Raw genomic sequence first — 20,405 nt, 5'->3', positions numbered from 1 at the left:
ATGCAGAACCCAAGGAAATGAAGTAGTCTGTTCTTTAAGGACATTTTGGAAAAGACAGGGAAGCAGCAACTGCTGCATTTATTAAGAAGTCATTAGCCAGATTCTAGAGAGCATATAGTTCCGAAGTTTTGTCATGGAGACACTGTAATGCACCCAAGCTTAGGAACCAGTCCAACAGCCTTAAAGGCCAGAGATTCTTTGCTGCAAAGGCTGTGCTTCCAGCTGAACCTTCCGAATTAATTCTATTTTCCGTTAGTAAAAATGAAAGATGGTGAAGGGCTGCTCTTACTGAGGATCCCTGCTAAGTTATAACATACACGGATCATATTCATTTGCAGGCTGTTTTGAAAGAAGTACCACAGCTGAGGTGCTATTTCTTCCCAAGATTTTGTCAATAGTCTGAGGCGTTCAAGTTCCTCAAAAGTAGAGTTTGCCTGAGGAATAAAACAGCAGAAAAGAATGGTAGAAAGCTAAGGAGATAAACAGAATTTATGATCCAACCATTCAGTGACAGTGAAACCTGTAACTTACATATGTTGTAGTTTTTACCTTCAATACTTAATAAACTTGTTAAAATAGCAGAAATGTTAATAATCCTCAGAAAAAAGAATCTGTAAAATCCAACTGGAATCAAAGTAACTTAGGATAAATCTATGTTGTATATGTAACAGAAAAAGAAGTGCACATTAACCCAAATTAACTTCAATTCCTTTAAATACTCAGGTTTTAGGCAGGAGGATTTCTTATTTTTCCCCTTGACTATTTCCCTCCATTAAGTACTACAAAGAGAGATGGTGATGTAGGCAGATGAATAAATAGGAGACAGTTGGAGAAGACAGATACTCTCATAGTTAAGATATTAATTAAGATTTGAAATGTTGGGCTGCTGTAAATCCAGTGTTTTCCTGTATAAACTATGAGCAGCAGTTCTTCTGTGCCTTACATGGACATTGAGAGTAAAGTGAATTACTGGTTGTGAGGTGGCCAAAACCAGGGTTATATGTGACCTTGATTTAACTGCTCAGATTCACCCAACTTCAGGCACTTAGCTGAAGAGTCTAGGCTCCACCCTATTTTCATGAAGGGAAAATTATTTCTCATTTCAACATATATAATACTAAACCATGATGCTGCTATTGGTTTATCATCTTTCAGTGTTAGGTCTCAATGACTCTATCCAAGCCTCACAGCTGCCCCATTTAAAGTTACTGGCACAGAGCTGCTGATGTTCCTATTTCTGTAAAATATATATAAATATTACTATTGTTAGTACTGTAAATGTGGAATCATGCCAAGAAAAGGCTACTTGAGCTGGAAAAAGCACATAGTGTGGACCAAGATGGGATGAATCAGTGAAGATGTCTCCTGTTTTTTTTTTAAATAAAGAGTAACTGTCCCTCCTCTGATGGCCATCAGAAAAATAGAGTTCTGAGAATAAAACCTGATTAGGTTGAGGTAGCTGGGTGACTTCTTTTCAAAAGATGTTTCCTAGGATGCATTTTTTTAGAAATATACATTTGTGTATTTCAAAACTTACATTTTTAAGTATTTGCCGTACAGAAGGTGAATCAGGAGCAAAGAGAATTTTTCCCATCAGCAGGGGCTTCACAGCACTCCAGGCTATTTTGGTTAAAGGGTTTGATTCCAAGTTCTGGATCAATGCATTACAAAAGGGTGCTAAAGACAGAAAGACAGTCCTTATGTAACCCTACTCAAATCCTATAATACATAATGTCCTGCAGGGCTTTTTACTGGCAATATGGACAGTTTAAAGCATTTTGAATCTGAATGGGTGAAGTACATTCTGCAATGTAGAAATACGACGTCTTAATAGATGGAAAAGACTACTAAGTAGATATTAGAGTTGTAAAGTAGACACCATGGAAATTGCAAGAGCAAACACAAACTCAAACAGTTGAAAGTTGTCGTTATTTATAAGGTATTTCAAATGGAAAGAAACTAGATAGGTCAGATCTTATTGAACAATTTTGAACTCTAAGTGCTTTTCTCCTTTGTATTGTAATGGATACTGATAAAAAGCTGAGGTTTTTTCTCCTCTTAGAGGTTAATTCTTACACAATATAAACTATTGGAGTGGAGATCCAGCAGTCTTGGATGTTGAACTCTGGAACAGTTCAGAATCGGATCCTACAATAATTCAGAATTAAACATTTTAATGTAAACATTTCTATCTTTCTTCTACACTATGAAGTAATTAGCTTACTTGGATAGCCTTCAACTATTTTGTTTCCTGGCTGAAGAAATGGGAGTACTAGGCCTTTTACAGGTCTTTTGAAGGTTCAGAGATAAGTAGAACCAACAGTGAAAGGTAGCAGTCTCTCTACAGGCAAAATGCTCACCTGTACTTCGTAAACCACGCAACCATGTTTATCATAGCAGAAGTGACACAGAAATCTGCTACCAGCTATAATACAGCTGTTAGTACAGAAAAAAATGCTGGTGGTCTCAATGTAGAGAAAAGTTAAATAGGCAAACAGGAGACACAATAAAAACATAAAATAACAAATAGCAGAAGAGATAAAATTGGCTCCTCTTTGTATTCTTTCGTATTACAATAGCAAGAAGATAGGTGAGGAAATCAAAGCAAAAAAAAAAATGCTAAACTGAAATATTTTCTATGTAAGATTCAGCTATGCTGCATATATATATATATATATGCTATAATTGAATATATGTACTTGTGTGCAGGAAGAAAACAGCTGCCATATATCAAACTAATTATTTCAAAGAAGAGGTTCTAAAATTCCTGTGCTCCAGGCCATCAATCAAGTTGAGAGACTTTGAAAAAAATAATCTTGGAGAAAAGTAATTCCAGAATGCAGTACTGTACTTTCCTGACCTTCTTCAGTAGCATCTAGTTCTTCCTGATATCAGTAGCACATATTAGAAGATAAGAGAGAGGGACTGTCTTAATTATGATTATGACAATGTTTATGCCCTCATATTGAAAGGAAATCTGTATTTCTATCAGTTCTAATTCTTGGGCTTCTCTGCTTCCACTCATGAAGTATGAAGTAAAACCATTTCACCTGTCTCTAATTTCCTAAATCAACTGCTTAAAACGTTATTTTATAAAAGCAACAGTGGTATTCTAACATAAGGTGCATCTGTCTACAGTCTCTGTAATGGTTTGGTGGAAAAACTTACTGGTTGTATTATCATAAATATAACTCGATTTCTTCCTTGTTGAGTCAATCCCCAGGAAAGCTTTGTAGTTATTATCTTCATACCAGTTGAAGGAAAGTACTCTGGATCCACCTCCTTCTGGGTAGCCACACAAAAGCTCAGATAGCGAGTTCACCAAGTGGCCTAAGGATTCTGGCCTTCCGTGTTGTACAAACGGTTGCAGCACCACCAAAAGGTTCTGAACACTCGGCCTCCTGGCTAGCTGCAGCAAGACAAGACTTTGTTAAGAGCAACCCTCAAAACAGGTAAGTATTTCCTAAGGTCTCAGTTGTGTCCAGACTGGTAAATCATGGTTGCAGTCAGAACCTCATCCATTTATCACCTCTGCCCTGGCCACAGGCACCATTTGCAGTTTTGTTCTCTCATGCCTTTTCTGAAGAAAAGAATATGCTTCATATAATAATTGCCAATGCTTATGTCTACATTTATTTTGTAATGAGAGAAAAATTAATTTCTAAGGTATCAACTCTTCCCAAAAAAGTTTATTTTCTTCCTGATAAAGCAGATAACTGGAATATAAAAAGAACAAAGGAAAAGGAGGGCTATGCACTACCCAGAAAAGTGATATCATCTACATATTATTAGACCACTTACCTTTTGCATCACTTGAGAGACATTAGACAGCACCCTCCCCCAGGTCTTTAGGTCAACGCCTGGTGAGTTTCTGTCCAACACAGTGGGAAGCTGTGAATAAATGAGAAATACAGATGAATTTTGTACATGACAACAGTTATTACAGTGAGAGAAAAAAAATCCAAATGTCACATATCCAGTACCATGTGCAGACTCACACAGCAGCCTGCAGAAGTGTTCTTACTAATATGAGGCTGGAGCAGTCACAGGCCACTGAAAATATAGTTTGGGATCTGTTCTGCTTACCTAAGCCCACCATGCGAAAAGGTGTAAAAACGGAGGATGAATGCAGGAATTGCAATTTCTGAGAATCTGCTTCTCACTAAGGCTATTCTTCCAGTAAGATATATAAACTATTGGTAACTTCTGAATTTAGCAAAGGTTGTGATATAGATGCCCCCATTGGCCATGAAGGTAAATAACTGGTAGTATTTTACATTAGAGAGATTTCCTGATATTGGAGGCAGTCTGGTCCTCACTGTCAAGTCGGACAGAAACCATTACTCCTGGCTCCTGCACACTGGTCGAATGACATTTCCAACAGACTTTAATGCTTTCATTATGACTGGATTCTTAAGAAACAGGTGACACCATGTGTGCTGTCACATACCATTTTGCTTGGATCACTGCATCCTTCTTTGTCAGCTGTCTAAAGAATCACATATGCGCTTGGAGTTAGCACTCTTGAGGCTTTCTTGGGCATCTATTTCTTCTAGTATTACAATAAAAGATAAAGCTGGAATTTCATATAGCTAGACTGTACTATTTAACAGATAAGCCCCTAAAAAGACTTCCCCAAAACTGTGTAGCTAAACACCCTGCTGATGCCCTGCCGCTCCTTTCAGTCAGTAGGTGGTTAAGAAAGCAGAAGACAGCTGTACCGTGTAGGTATCTGGCAGGGAATCACAAAGCCAAGAGTTTTTATGGAAAGCTTACATTAGCATGTTCTGATCTGTCACTTGTGGTTCAGGCAGGAAGCATACACACAAAATACTTCAAAATACACTTTTCTTTTGTCCCCTAAGGGGAACCAGTCTCTGCTAAGATTATACAGGATTCTTGGGGCACTTGCCTTAACTTGGCCTTTTTGAAACTGTGAGCAACAGGTATTTGAAACAACCTGAAGCAAACCAAAGAAAAGTCTGGGATAATGAATAGCTTTATTCTTTCAGCTAGAGAAAAATAAAAGAGAAATAGGGGCAAAAATGACACCTTGGCTCCTAAGTATTATTCCTTGCAGGAGGCATTCAGTATTAATCAGGTCTTAATAGAAATGTCCTAAAATGACTGAATTTGTACTAAGCTAGTTCATGTTCTCTAGAAGCACACATAAGACAGGAACAGCAGGCATTATATACAAAATATACTCTCATCTGACCAGCGTAGCACAGTATACAATTCGGAATGTTTATTGACCCTGGGCAAAGAGCAGGATGAAAGCTTTCCCCCAAATATTTATCCAACTATTTTCATATTCATTGGACATAAATACAGTGTCATGAAAAAAAAGGAAGAGCAGAAACAATGAAGAGTTTCTTTCCAACAATAGAAGGCCCAGTTCTGGAATCCACAATCAGCTGCCCATCCTACAATAAGCCCTACTCTGCAAAAACAAATTCTGGTGTGTGATTGCTTACAATATACAATTGTAAGAGTGCAGAAAATAGCCTGGGTCTTGATTACACAGGTATTTCTAATGTAGAAGTTTTAAAACTATTATAGAATTTTAAAAAGCCCAACAAATGTTCATTCTGCATGTGTCACTGAGTGTAGATGTAAACTCAGTTTGATTACATATCAAGCGTATGTGGTGATACTCATCAAAGCAGCTGTTTCAGCAACATATGTCTATGCTTAGTGAAGAACTGCTTATCTCCACCCAAAATTGCAATGAAGTATTAAAGAATTGTATTTTTATTTATTTATAAGGTTTGAATACCTTCTAACGAAGCATAAACAGGCAGGTTCAAGCACAGCAGTGCTCCAGAAGAAGGCTCATTTTCCTTGCTGTGGCTAAGCCAGCCAGACAGCAAAGGAAGGGTCTTATTTTTTTGTTTCGACTTTGCTGTCAAAAATGTGAGTTGCTTTAATTCTATCAAAAAACCCTTAGAGGGTATACACGACCACACGAAGAATTGGAGAGTATGTTTAGGCACATACATACCTGAATATGTTGATCAAATTCAACAAGAAAAAATAATTTTAAAGTGGAGGAGAAGCACATTGTAAAAATAGCTGTATCAAAGACTGTGTATGCACAGTCCACCTTTTAGTTTAACAGGAGTAACTGAGATGGATTTTGATTTAAAAGGGATACTTCTGCCTTGGAAAAAAATAGAAATATATTAAAATTATTATTTAACAACTATAATGACTGGAGTGTGGGAAAGCTTCTACCAACTTGAGGTCTCATTGTGTTAGGCATCATGAAAAGATACTCTCACTTCTCTGCAGCTGGTTGCAGCTGGAATCAGGCTGTGGATACCCCTTCCAGCACACAAACTTCCAATACTTAGGGGAAGTCCTGGCACACAGATATTGCGGTAATAGATCAGACTGTAAGCCTGCATCTGAACGCTCAGTCTTTCACAACTCCAGATTTTGGGTTCAGGTTTATGTTTCTGTTTCCCATGTAAGTCTATTTTTGTTTGAACACAGACAACTGCTTCATCAAATCACATCTTTCCATTTTATTTGATAAGGCAGCAAAGTCATGTTAGCGGCTTAATTTTAAAGCTGGACATATTCACATGAAGTCCTTAAATGCTGAAAACCTCTCTTAGAAGTACTGTAGTGTTCTCTGCTACTTCCAGCTAGCATCTGATATACAAAAATAGCTGAGTATATTTTTAGAAATGGAAAATAACAGCTTTCAAAAGCTGACCACAGATTCTTATCAGGATTGGCAAACTCACATGGGCACAATGAATGACTGTCAATACTACAATAATCAAACAGTAATTTGACTGGTGTGTCAATTAAAGCTTCTGGCATCCTCTGTTCCCAGTTATGAGCCACTCAAAGCTGAATAAAATCCATGTTAAACTACTCATGGTGTTACACTTCTATGGCAGAAAAGTCCAATCAATACTTTCTGTTGAACTTTAGCAGCTGCTCGTATATCCTGCCTGCTGTATACAGCAAACTGCCAACGTGGTTGTCTCATGACATTAAGTTACAAGGTTAAAACCAGCAAATTAAATTTGTTGTCAAAGAAATGCAAAGTCATCATCACGGGGAAAACAAAACCAAAATATGTATACGCAGTGATGAGCTGTAAGTTTGCTACCATGAGGGAAGACACCTTGGAGTCTTTACAAATAGTTCTCTGAAAGCACCATCTTAGTGTGTGGAATACAAATGGAGTACTAGAAAAATATTAGAAGAGAGAGTAAAAGCAACAAAAACCCCCTAGCATGCCATTTTATATATAAAAATACAAAATATTCATATTATTAATTTTCAATCTATAATAAAACATAAATAATAACAAATAAATATAAAAATGGCATTATATCCCCATATTGAACCAAGGTTGCAGTTGTGGTTAATTTAGAGGAAGAAGGTGACAATAAAAACAGGAAGAGCACAAATAAGAGCAATGAAAATAAACAGAGGTAAGGAAAATATTTCAGAGAAGGAGAGATGAGAGCCAGTACTACTTCCTGGGGTTTTGTTTGTTTGTTTGTTTGTTTTTAAAAAAGGCTCATATGGCTACCCCAACTCAAGCTGCATCATGGCTTTGACTTCAGTGTAAAATTCTGTCGTGCTGGATGGAGCAAAGACAAGACAGGTTATATGGGGTATTTTCAGAATCCTCAGCAAGATCCCTGTAGGTCTTGCCAAGCACTGTTTTGCTACACAGACTGGAATGACCAGATAACAGTTCCACACCCACTCTGATTTTAAAATTCTATTTGAATCTTTTAGTTCTGTTGCACTGTGAATTTTATCTGTTTCAACCCAAAGCATACTCAGAGCTGTCTAGTGTCCTGCTGATGGTAGGTTAATGATCACACATCCATAACCTTGCATTTGCAGGGGTAAATAAACATGGAACACTGGTGATGTATTACAAAGACAATTATTGAAGGGCAATGAAATATCAGCCAAAAGAATGACAGCATAAGGAAGGATGATTGTGTTAATACTTACCAGATGAAATAGCTTAAAAAAATCAACATTTGCATACAAGGCATCTTCTACTCTCTGCAGGCTTTCCTGGGACAAGGCACACATGGCCTTGTGCACAGAAGGGAGACCTCTTCGGCTGCTGAAGATAATAAAGCGGTCCAGGAGCATCTGACTGCAAGCGATGTCCTTCAGAGTCAAGCTAGGGACACCGTAGGCAAACTGCAACCAAAACCAATGTTTTGTTTACCATTATGGAACCTTTGTACTGCTCAGGAACAATTAAAGATTTATCAAGAAATGAACATCTTGGTATCAGCTCCTGCTAATATTTTCCTGAATGGCTGTGGCCAGCTGAAGCATCAACTCTTGAACCACCTTCCCTTCATGTTATGCTAGATCACCTTGCCTTCTGTCATGTTTTCCCTCCTCTCATTAGTAATTCTTCCTTTCATTTAAAAACTTCTTGAGAGTTCTTTCATCTAAACACTCCTGGTGCCAAGCCACTCATCCTTGCTGCTAAGGAGGGATAGCTACGGTTTGCTTGAAAGTAGTTCCCCAGGACCAACTGACTGGGCCACATCACTCTACCTTTCATGTTTAGGCTAGTTATATCTTTACTGTCAGTTGCTCGGAGAGAAAAAGGCCAGTTCCACTGATTCTCAAGCTTGATTTCCCTCAGTATTTTATTTTAGTTGTGACTATTCCACCCCAATGCTTCCCCACAGCCATTATTCATTGTCAGTGTGCACAGGCATACAGCCAGGCTTTACAAAGCCATTTTACATTCAGCCACACCCATCTACTGATTACCACTTCTAATATAAACACGGAACAGAAAAAAAAAACACAGTTATCTTTAGTGTTCAACCACTGGGAACAGATTAGTTTATAGTTAAACCAATGTAATGCAGAACAACTCCACAGAAATCAGTAGATTTACCTGGGATTTACATTGTTGTAATGGAATGTTCTTGGTAGTCTATTATTCCATTCCACTAGCACTATAATTAACAGAATACATGGCAATATAATAAAAAGTAGCACTGGAAATTGCTCATCCTCTGTCCATCTCCTTTCACAGTACAAATTGTAAGGAAAAAAAAACTCACAACGCTGTGATGACTCTAAATGTCTACTGTGTTTGAGATGAACACAGACTTTCAGACAAACAAGAACTATGCACTGACACAATATCATTAGGCTAAATAAACTTAATAAGCTGCATAGAAAAAGAATGGACAAAATCTGCACAAAACTTCACTTTCTTTACAAAAAAAATCTGCTGAGCTTTAAGACATTTGGATCAAAACAAACAAACCAGATCTATACCACATCAGACACAGGTGCACGTTTAGTTCCTATCTAAGCAAATAACGGGGCCATCTAAGACACTCAGAACGTTATCAAAATTTTATATCTGCACACCTCCTATGGTTAGCAGCTGAGACATGTTTGGTGATACCTGTAAAGAAAAATATTCAAACCCTCAGAGGAATGAGAAAAAACTTAATTCAGTTCCTTTGGAGAGTGGATTCAAGCTTGAGGAGATGTTCATTAAGTGCTTCAGATGTCAGAAGCTACCAACAAAACTGCAAGTGTGGGGGAAAAAGCACCTGTATAATGCAGATTGTGTATTGAAATGATGATGCAAAAAAGGGATGTGAATTTCTAGTAAAAGTATCTGAGTAGTACTGTCCCTATCATCACTACAGATGTACCCATATAAAGGTGTCATTAACACAAGTTGGACAGTGCGGAGAGAGACAGAATTCAGAAGAGGAAATTACACTGACAGATACAGTCTGGCTTGTAAAAATCCTCCAAAACCAAACACCGCTGCCCTCCCTCAAACTGGAACATTTGAATTGGATTTAACTGACTTTATGTCAGTAAAAGAATTTGCTTATTTGCTCAGTCACTTATATCCTGGGGACTGTGTGAAAAGAACAGCATTTTTTGACCACAAATGCCTGATCTAACATGGTTCTTATTATCCAGTGTGAACTGCAATGAAACTCAGCTGCACAGGGAGGCAGCCTGGGAACTTTGTTTTGACTTGTGAAAGGAGGAAACCGTGACATTAACATCACTGAGAAGGATTAAACACAGAAGGGGGAAAAAAAAGTTATTTACAAACCGTAAGTGCGTTTCAAGAATGTTCATGAACAGATGGGATTAGGAAAACATCAAACCTCCGCCCTTCCAATTTTTCCGGTAGGGTGGGCTGTTGCCAATCTTTCCTGAACTTCTTATTGTGTTTTAACATCGGCCCCTTATCCTTATCTTAGGATGACTCAAAAAAGCAGGCCCTCAGAGGGAAACTTCAATACCTTTTTTTTTTTTTTTTTTTTAAAATCAATGTGTCACTGTTTGGCCAAAGATGGCAAGTTGAAGTCCAAATTATTTTTTCAGCCAGTTGGCTGTTTGATCAAGTTTAGCTTTCAGCTCTGTGTGTCATTTCCTGCACTCCCAGGCAGCCCAGACCTAGATCTGCTGCCAGCTGTTGGCAACAGTCACGTTCCTATTTACAAGTTGCTTTTGGGCTGATCAGCTCTGTGCCATCACAGTCAGGGGGAGAGGGTGAACAGCAATACACAAACAAATAGAAGGCAGAGAAGCATGAAGAACTAGAGATGAACTATCATGGTTGAGGCTTAAGATGACCACATATCTAGATTCTAATCATAGGTCTGCAACTTCTACCTCAATCAATCATAAGTCCAGCCCAAGTAATTTGCTTATCAAGAAGGTCTATAAGAATTAGGTGATTTATCACCCATAGGACATCAAGTGTTCAGTTCCTATTGAAAATAATTCTCTTGTGGTCTTTTGAAAATGAGGTTAGTTTTTCTGCATCAGTTGCTCTTGGAGCCAGTATTCACAGCACTTTCTTTCCTTGTAGCTGTGAATCAGCTCTCCTGAGATGATTTTTTATCCTTCTGATGGCTGCTACCAAGAAAATTTTCTGGAGAACAGCAAAAGTAGTATTTATAACACCAGGTCTCCTCCAGCATGAAGAAAACTACATCAGCACAGAAAATACAGCAGGCTTCAATCATACTTTTGGTGATGGTGTAGAAAACTTCGGTCCTGCATACACTGGCAGGAAGAGTTGTTAACAGTAGATGAATGAAAGCCACTGGGGAGCTAAGAGAGACTAATGCTGCAGCACACAGTTCTCCTGGCACAGCAGATCTCTGACAAAGAAGTAGTTAGGGCTGAAAAGGAAAAGAGAAGCCCAGCAAGATATCTGCATACATCATTCTTGTCATGAGCAGCAAGGAAGCAAATTTTCACCATCTCAGCTGACAGACAGGTGTGAAAACAAGTAGGATGTATCAAGTGACACTGGCTTTGGTATGGTCTGGTGGTATTGCTTCATGACAAAGTGAGGAGAGGAGAGGGCTTCCCCTCTTACTAATCAAGAACACAGCAGATATGTAATCTGGCTACTAGTCACACCAGCTGGAAGAACCTGTGGTGCACAAAAGGAACTGCATGCAAGTCCATTAATGCCCTCCCTCTTTCTGGCCACACACAGTTCCAGCATTTGTGTTTTATGTGGCACTGAAAAAGAGAAATTGTGTTTTTCAGCCTCAATTATTCACTTGCTTCCACCCACACACTAATGCAGTGTAGAAATTGTTCCAGAGTTCTGATTCAGCAGCATTCATTCACTAACACAGCATTCCTCACAGAGCTCCCAGCCCCCGGCACATGGAGAGACAGCCTGCACTTGGTCAGACACAGTCACCTGCCTAGCTGCTTCAGGAGGGATTTGACCTGCAGTTTTCATTCTATATTTTCTGAGCAGATCTATTATTCAATCAGAATCTAAGAAAGTGGGTCTGCTTCTCTGCTCCTACTTATTCACGTGAGACAATGCCATAAAGGCACCAAATTACTCTGCTGAGATTGGGGCAGAGAACTTAAATTTTATATTAAGAACCTCAAGTAGTTTTCTGCCTCTATTCCTCAGGACTGCTGTCTCAAAAGGATGCACTACTGCCTTATGCTTTTGAGCCAAGTCTTTAATCATGGGGACAGATAAATTGCTTGGCAGTATTGTTTCTTGAGGCTCTTTATTTGGGAGCAACAACAGCATTGAACCAAATATCCATATTTAATGCACATTCAAAATGTTTTTTTAAAAACAAACCGAAGATCTCTTCCTCTAGATTCACAAAAAACAAAGGGTGAAGTTGTACAAACAACCTACAAGTCAGCAGGTATTCTGGGCACAGGTCCCTCAGTGAGGCTACTTTGCAGATGTAACTCCAGAGGTTGCACTCCACACAGGTAACAGCTTGATAGCTGTTACACTCTACCCACCTGTTCAGGGCGCACTTGAGCATTGATAAGCTGGAAAACAACAGTATCTGGGAGGCCAGCATCTTCCAGCAAGAAGGAAGTGAGGGTCTCCCCATCTTTCAGAATGTCTAGAATTCGTATTCCTCTTCCTGGATGAAGAAAGGAGTGCAGAGATCAGTGAGATAGCAAAGAAAGGAAGGTCAAGAACAATTCATATCTTGGCTTGAACCTGCAAAAGAGTATGTCCTTTGGCTCATATTTAGTAGTGACTGATGGCGTCCAAAACTATTTTTAAAATTCAGAATCATTTCAATCCTTTGTTGAGGAATGATCCTCAGAAAATGCTGAGTGTTCTGACTCAGCATATCTGATCTCTCAAAGATGCTTCAGACTAGGACTTCAGCAACTGAAGTATTGAAAGTATCCCTGACTGCATTTGAAACTTTCTGCCTTTTTTTTTTTTTTTTCCTGAGGTTATGCTTTATTTTAAATGTTCAGATTCAAATGTGCTGCTGTTGTTAGTGCCCTTTCTTCTAGGCCTTGTGTAAATAACTTTAGCCAACTTTCTATATTTACACTAATTTATCACTTTCTGTTGATTAATCTTAGCTAGTTAATCTTATGGTATAATATTGCAAAAATGGCCCCTTGAAAATCTTTCACAAAAAACCCCTAATTTTCCTTGGAAAAGCATAAATTGTTTATAATTTAATAGTCATATTAAACTAGATTTCCAACTATCAAACTAAAAACTGGCAAATCTTCAGACTATTCACTGTTAAACACATGTGAGAGGCCACCAAACTTCCCTAGTTCCATCTATAACAATACTCAAAGTACTCCTGCTCTTAAACAGTGCAATATTTTTAGCTTGTCTCTGTTACAAATCAGAATCAGTAGGAATTCTGTCTCAGTATGGTCCAAGTGAAAGCTTGGAAAGGGAAGGTTGCTCATGTCCACTGAACACTACAGCCTTCATTAAAGGTAGTTCACACAGCACGAACAGACCGCGGCAAGGAATGCTTGAAAAGCACTAGTTCTTCCAGTCTCTGTAACAGACAACTGACACTGATAGGAGCACCATGTATCATATGGACATGGGGAATGTAGCTTTAGACATTTCCACATAAACATGCACAGATTTGCAGCTATCTCCACTCTGTGAGTTAAGTAGGGTCTTACCAGAGTTTGATGACCAACTTCCACAATACCATCTGCAATAAGCATATTCTGCCCTAGGGCTGCAGAGGCTGAGCAGAAATTCTTCCATTGCCCCTCCATGTATTTATTCAAGCAGTAAACACTGAAAACAATAGTAGAATGTCCCTCATTCTCACTGGGGCCCTTCCTGGCACCCAGCATTGTGGAGGAAAAGGAACACTACAGGAACACATCTGTAAATATGTCAGTGCAAGGGGGAAATGGGACAAAGGAGGACTCAAGAGGTAGACCTGGTTTAATGAACCAGGAGAAGGAACAATCTCAATTCTGATGTTTATTAATTTTTCATTGCTCAGCTTTGCAGCTATAACAATATTCTGTTAAGACTGTTACTTAAAGCCAATAGTAAATAAGATAGCTACACACAGAGAGAATTTAAATAGTTAATTCTGCAGTACCTTTTTCTGGATGAAAAAAAAAGTGGTAAACCACATTTTATTATTTTAGCTCCAGAACCAACTTAATTACATTATTTTATAAAACAGAAGATTCCAAACTTTTTTTTTTTTTTTTTTTAATTTAAGTAAAACACAAAATCCCCACAGATTCTGAAAGAGAATCAACATTACATTTCACAGGAGTGGGGAGGAATGTGCTTTACTTCCCAGCTGCTGAGTGAAGTTGAGACAAGATGCAAAGGCAACTTCCCAAACCATGGTGTGTGGTCCCCTAGCAATATATTGCAAACGTGTCATGCTTTTCCTCACCTCCAAACAGGCAGGTTTGGTTTCTATAGCTGTGTACAAACCACAGCTCAGGTTATACTCAAGCTCTTGTTGCTCACATTTGGGGGCATTTTAATTGTCTCACTGTTGTTTACACTGCGATAGTCCCTTTTTTACTTCTAGTTAGAAACCTCTGATGAGGTAGGGGACCATGCGTATCAAATTGGTTTATACATATCTTATAAACATATAGGGAGACTGACTATTTGATTTTAATAATAATATTATTCCTGCAGCAAAGAACTTGGCAACAAGATAGATCAATTCTCAAAGCCAGTCCATTTTTCTGCCTTTATTTTTAGGAGTATCTTTTCAAATTCTGTACTTAATGCCCAAATATTAAACTAAAAATTTATTTTTATTCTATTTTTTCCCCAGGATTGTGTTTTGAGTTTGGCAGGTTGCTTTGAGTAAAAATTAATGGAGTCATATAATTTGCAAACCTGTTTATAAGAAATGTGCAATGCCCTCTCTCTTTAAGCACATCATCAAAACAAGAATAAAGTGTTTCCTTCTTCAGTCTTCCAAACCTACTTCAGCTAACACTTGAAGCAAAGTATGTCTAAGCTCTTTTCTGGGTTATGCTCCTAGTATATATTCAGACATACTCCTAGCTTTCCATTCCTCTGCATCTTCCAATGTCACCTTCTTACTGCTTCAGCCTCTACTGTAATAATTAATGAAGTCTCTTCACCCATGTGTTTTACTTTGGGTGGTGAGATAATCATGTTTGTGTTTTAAGTTTTGTCTACTGTCATTTAAGGAAGATAGTTGTAGAATGAAGCTGATTGCCTTTCTCCTCTGTCTCAAATAAAAGGTGTTTGTTACAACACTGCATGAGCTTTAACCTACCCTCTCTAACCATAAGGAGATTAACAGCCACATGTGAAATACATTTTAATGTTATCAGTCTGCAGAGCAGCTACTAGTGAGCTCTAAGAATGAAAAATTCAATAGTTTAAAGGATACAGACAAAACAATTACCTGCAATTCTTTCAGGATTAGTTCTCATTGTTTCCATAAACTGAGTCATAATGATCAGTTCTTCCCAGATTCTGCCAAGGTCTTGGATTTCAGGAGCTGCCAGTAAGAGCTCCTGAGCATCTTTATATACCCTTGCAAGGCTGAAAGAAGAAATAGCGAACCAACAATAATTTAAGCCTGATGACTCTCAAGATCTTTTCACATTAAAAAAAAAAAAAAAAAAGAAAAAAGCAAAATTGACTTTGTCTGTGTTAAGGCTGAATAAAAACAAATTACTTTGTCCTCAGTCTTGAATCTCAAAGCTCAGTTTTGTGGTGTCAACAGTGTAGTTTCAGGTCGTGTGGGATTCAGATTTGGAAGTGCATGGAAGGTTTAAGACGGCCACTGGTGTTGCAGAAGGTTGGCCCCTCATACACTTTCTTCATTAGCCATGCTGATCTTGCTGGTGAGACAGAGCCTTCCTGAGACACCATTCACCTCACAGCTACGGTGCCAACCTGCTCTGGTTCTGGCCCAGTCTCAAGTCCAGCGGTTGGATGGGGCACTCTGGGCACGTACAGCCCTGCTCAGCCAGGTAAGTGACATGGAATCACACAGGCACAGAATCCTCCTCCCTCTCCCTGCTCAGTCCCCTCCAATGTAAGGGTGGCATTTAGGTCCCTTCAAAACATTTCTTCTACAAGAGGCAGGAAAGCAGGAGTGGCAAACTGTCACAGGCAGCTGTTCACCTACCGCCTCTGGGTTAGAACATGCAGTTCAAGCAAGGATGCAATCAGGTGCTGTGTTTATAAACAAGTATGAAAGAATTCTTATTAACACCAGAGGAGATAATTACATTTCTTCAAAAGTATTATATTTTTCCATACATGGAAAGGTATATCTCAGTCCTCTTGACTTATTTTAGATTACAGGAAACAGCAAACAGGAAGGACTAAATTCCTTCAGAAAACACAATGTATTTGCTTCCTCTGTAACACACTGAATTTACTCTGACTCACACAGGGATAGTTTGCTCTGTAATAAGCAACCTAGAAAAGGCAGAATGTATAGAAAACTGAATCCTCTAGCTTCACTGTGTGATTGACTGTGCCCCACAAAAAAAGTCCAGCTGACTATTTTAAATCCCCTTCACTAGGAACAAAAGGTCAAATGCTAAATTACCTCCAAGCTACAGACTTTCACATGACTAGAGCTTTAACGGCCTTGACATCGTTAGCTCATGAATTTTAATCATTGGATTCTCCAAAGTGGACTATTTGCAAAGGAAGATTTGGAGCACATTTTACAGCTATTCTAACAGGTTTTTACTCTAATGGTCTTTGTCCATCATGCTGTCATTGATGACTCAGCTGTAAGAAAGAATGCAATGAAGTGCTCCCACGGCTCTTTTTCACTAACAGTCTGGAGATCTCCCATGCTCCTATTTTGTTAATTAGCTTAGTATCTGAAGGTTACTATGCTGATTAAAGTCTCACAAGTATATAGCCAAAACAGGTGCTACAGAAAAAGTGGCAACGCAGATTTCCCTTTGCTGCTACTTCATCGGAGCTCTCATCCAGAGGGGACAACTCAAGTGATAAGAAAGCCTGAGGTTTCACACTCCTATATCAAAAAGATTTGTCCTGAGACATTCACTAAGCAGCAGGCAATAGAAAGTATGGGTTTTGTTAAGTGAACGCGTTTTCTCTAGAGCTGAACACTTTTGAGAAAGGCCCAAACTTACCATCACAAGCACTGTTTCACCTTTGCTGACCACTGTTGGAATGAAACTGTTGTGCTAGAACTGAAATTTTTGTCTTCCAGTATTTGCACCCCAGTATCTTCTTAAATGCTCACCTTTCCCTTTTCATTCACATCACAAAACAATGATTTAAAATACCCCTCAGTGCACTGAGGGACCTTTCCATACAGGCTGAGGATACTCCATCCTTTCTCCCTGCATCATTCATGCCAATGAAAGCTCCACAAGTGCCAAGAGCAGGCTACCAGCAGTTGTCCAGCAGGCCTGTATTACTGCAGCCCAGTCTCACATATATAGCTCTGCTTACATTGAATTGTTGTAGTTGGACACAACACCTGGACCCTCTCCAGGGGTTGGGCTGTGGAAACATGGGTTGTTCATGTTACAGAAGATGCCATGTAACCATGGCAGTGTTCCTGCAGATGGCATTGCCTTGTTTGGGAAGTGACCTAGAATATGGAAACACAAAATATAAATGATCATGGGTCTAATGCAACCTGTGTGAATCTAAATAGCATGATGGGTTGCCTCACTACAAAAAGACCACAATGGAAATCATACAGGTTTTTTTCTTACTAAGCAAAACAAGTCATTGATATAAGCAATATGGCTATTTCAAACTGAAATAAATTCTGAGCTAACCTTTTTTTTAAAATAAGTAGTGAGGCAGTACTTTCTCAGTAACAGAATTACAGAAATCTACAACTTGACAGAATCTTGAGACCTCATGTAAGTCTGAAGACAAAGCATCTCATGAGAAAACAAGAGCTTTATTTTTTTTTTCTCCTCATTGGTAATTCTTACAATATATGGCTATAACTAACTACTTGAAGCAAAGTCTGTTCTTTTGTCATTGGAGTATAATACTTGGCAAACAGGTCCTAGTATCTCTGAGAATTTCTAGCCATTATTTAGCACAAGTCAGAGCACTAAAACATCTTAAATGTTCTTACATTCATGTTGGCGATACAATGGATTAGCTTTCCTCAGCCAGACAAGGGCAAGAAATAATGTCAGAGGCCATACAAGCTCCACAAGAAAACGAAGCTGGAAAGAAAAAAAAAAAATAATCAAATTACTAGAGAGCTGAAGCCCCTTCTCACTGCAGTAATGCCCAGTACAGCATGTGCCCATGGTTATCCTTCAGCTGTTTCATCATTTGGAAAGGACACCCAGAAACAGCAAGAATTTAATCACAGTCCCATGAAGCATCACAATTAACTCAGTGGCTTCTCCACCTCTTCTAAATAAACATTTATGCATCCTGACTGTGGTAAAAAGAGACAGCAGGTGGTAGTAAACTGCCATACAGAGCAGATAGAAGTCTAAATAGTTTTTATACAAAGTGGATCATTCTATAACAATACAGGAAAAAAAAAATTAGATGGCAGAAAAAAACTGTGGTGTTTTTTTTAACCCACACTTTCGTAGGCTGTCAGTGCACTGTGCTTACGCAAACGTAAAAGATTTTAGCATAAGCTTACATTCTTTGATCTTTACCTTTGCTTCTTTTTGTCATAATTCATTTCAACCTAATTAATTTTCTAATAAAGGCAGAAATGTATACATTAAGATCAAACACCTCATTCAGTAACATAGAAAACACCATCAAAGGCCACTTTATTGCCCAGATCTTTCAATACACGTAGAACAGTCAGCAGTTTCCAGCCATGACAGAAAAATTAAGGGCACTGCTTTACCACAGAGCAACATCCTGCCTGGTTTGCAGTCTGTTTCCTCCTCTCTCTGCTTCAGTTTAGTTTTGCTGCCTCTGTGTGTTTTGGCACAGGTTTGAAATGGCAACCCTTTGATCCTGTGACACAGGCTTTGGGCTCTGAGGACCAGCTACGGGATTTTTGTGCCCAGCCACGTGGCACCTTTTTTCTCCTCCCTACAAGAGCCAGGACAAACTCTCTCCAGCACAGGGCTCAAAGCACATGCACAGGAAAGCCCTCCCTGCCTTCTTTCCTTTGCTCCCGCCTCCACGACCAGGCACCAAATATGTAACAATAATGCCTACAGCAGCAGAGCCAGAGACAAGATGGGTCACATGTGAATGTTTTGTTTTGTTTTTTTTCAAACTGAGCCAAGCAGGGCAAAAGATACTCTACAGCCTAATTAAAACCAGGTTTTTGGATCTGCCCTTTTTTTTTTTTCCCACTATAACTTTGCCTAATAGCTTTAGTTAAGCATAGCTTATGCTTACAGCAAAAGGGTAAAAGATTTTTCACCAGGCAACCATTTCCTATTTCACATTTTTTCTCTTAAGGCTCTATTTTTTAAAACAGAACAACAACACCCCCCCCCCCCCCCCCCCCACCTAGGAAGTTATGCATGCCTGATATTTTTAAAGCCAGACAAAATATTGCCAGCAGCAAAGGGCAGACAACACAATTATTAGAAAATGAAACCTGCCATTTTACAGCTCTTCTTGATGGCTGTTGTGCACAGCACAGAATACAGTGTTATAGACCCTCCCCAGAATGGGTCCACAAGGTCTGATTAGCACTCATTGCCCTCCATTTGATAAGATGCTTGGGACAAGCACTAGACACCCATAGACTTGGAGGGGTAAGAACCAGGGAGACTCCTTGGTTGTCATCTTTGCTGCAGAGTTAATCTGAGTTATTGCTCAGATCTCGATTCTTACTTCATTCCCAGGGTATACAAAATACTCAGAGTTGAATTCAGTAATTCCTTTCTGTCTAGAGCTTACTAGTTTAGAAGGAACTGAAGGTTAAAGCACAAGGGAAGCTTTCTTTCAAGCTGGTACACAATGAGTCGTGAGATGAGCACGGAGCAAGTGCTGCTACCCCTCTGATTCTTTCCCGTGATCCTTCTCCTGAAGACACAAAGGTGTCTCAGAACTCACTAGAAGGATCAGAGAGCAGCCCATGAGCCTGCAGAGCCACAAGATAAACAGCCAGAAATCCCAACAACATGCTCAGAAAAAAATGTAATATCCAGCTGTAATGGAGCAAGCACAGTGATACAACCATATAAATCTGACAAGCTTAAACTGGCCAGGGATCAACAGTTAACTCCACAGTGAAGTCCTTCTTATGAATTAGATAAGACTAAGTGATGAACTTGAGTAGAAGATTGGATATGCCTCCTTTTATGGTACTTGATGATGGATAACAAAACCCAGGCTGATTTTCCCAAAACAGATTTTATCACTACTTTTGACATTACAGATTTTTGTTTTGGCTACCTTGTTTCTCTGTGTGGACAAATAAATAGGCAGGTTTATATACTTAGAAAAGGCAATTATTTTTACTGAGTGTTGTAAAATGTTTTACTCTTCAGAGTGAAGAAAATATTTCTTTGTTGTGGATGACATCACTGTGCTTACAAGCTAGGAATGATCATCACAGAAGGGGATGTCTGGCAACACCAGAAAACATCAGGTTGGCATTTTTGAAAATTCTACAGAAAAAATAAGCAAG

At 38.9% G+C, this 20,405-nt stretch overlaps 1 protein-coding gene across 1 annotated transcript in view; it reads right to left on the bottom strand.

The window, feature by feature from the left end:
• ABCA4 (ATP binding cassette subfamily A member 4) overlaps positions 1–20,405 on the bottom strand; it is a gene marked incomplete at its 5' end in the record, with an annotated part of 69,132 nt that overhangs the window by 47,304 nt on the left and 1,423 nt on the right. Inside the window, 9 exons of the mRNA XM_082053325.1 lie at positions 318–434; positions 1,538–1,677; positions 3,169–3,409; positions 3,802–3,891; positions 7,996–8,193; positions 12,307–12,434; positions 15,216–15,355; positions 17,264–17,405; positions 17,910–18,003. Coding sequence (XP_081909451.1) covers positions 318–434; positions 1,538–1,677; positions 3,169–3,409; positions 3,802–3,891; positions 7,996–8,193; positions 12,307–12,434; positions 15,216–15,355; positions 17,264–17,405; positions 17,910–18,003 — 1,290 coding nt within the window. The remainder of the gene's footprint in view (positions 1–317; positions 435–1,537; positions 1,678–3,168; positions 3,410–3,801; positions 3,892–7,995; positions 8,194–12,306; positions 12,435–15,215; positions 15,356–17,263; positions 17,406–17,909; positions 18,004–20,405) is intronic.

This window comes from Streptopelia decaocto, assembly GCF_964273445.1.
Source record: "Streptopelia decaocto genome assembly, chromosome: 5".
Classification (NCBI taxonomy): Eukaryota; Metazoa; Chordata; class Aves; order Columbiformes; family Columbidae; genus Streptopelia; species Streptopelia decaocto.
The sequence above is the reverse complement of the archived record's forward strand: the minus strand, read 5'-3'. Positions and strand labels throughout refer to the sequence as shown.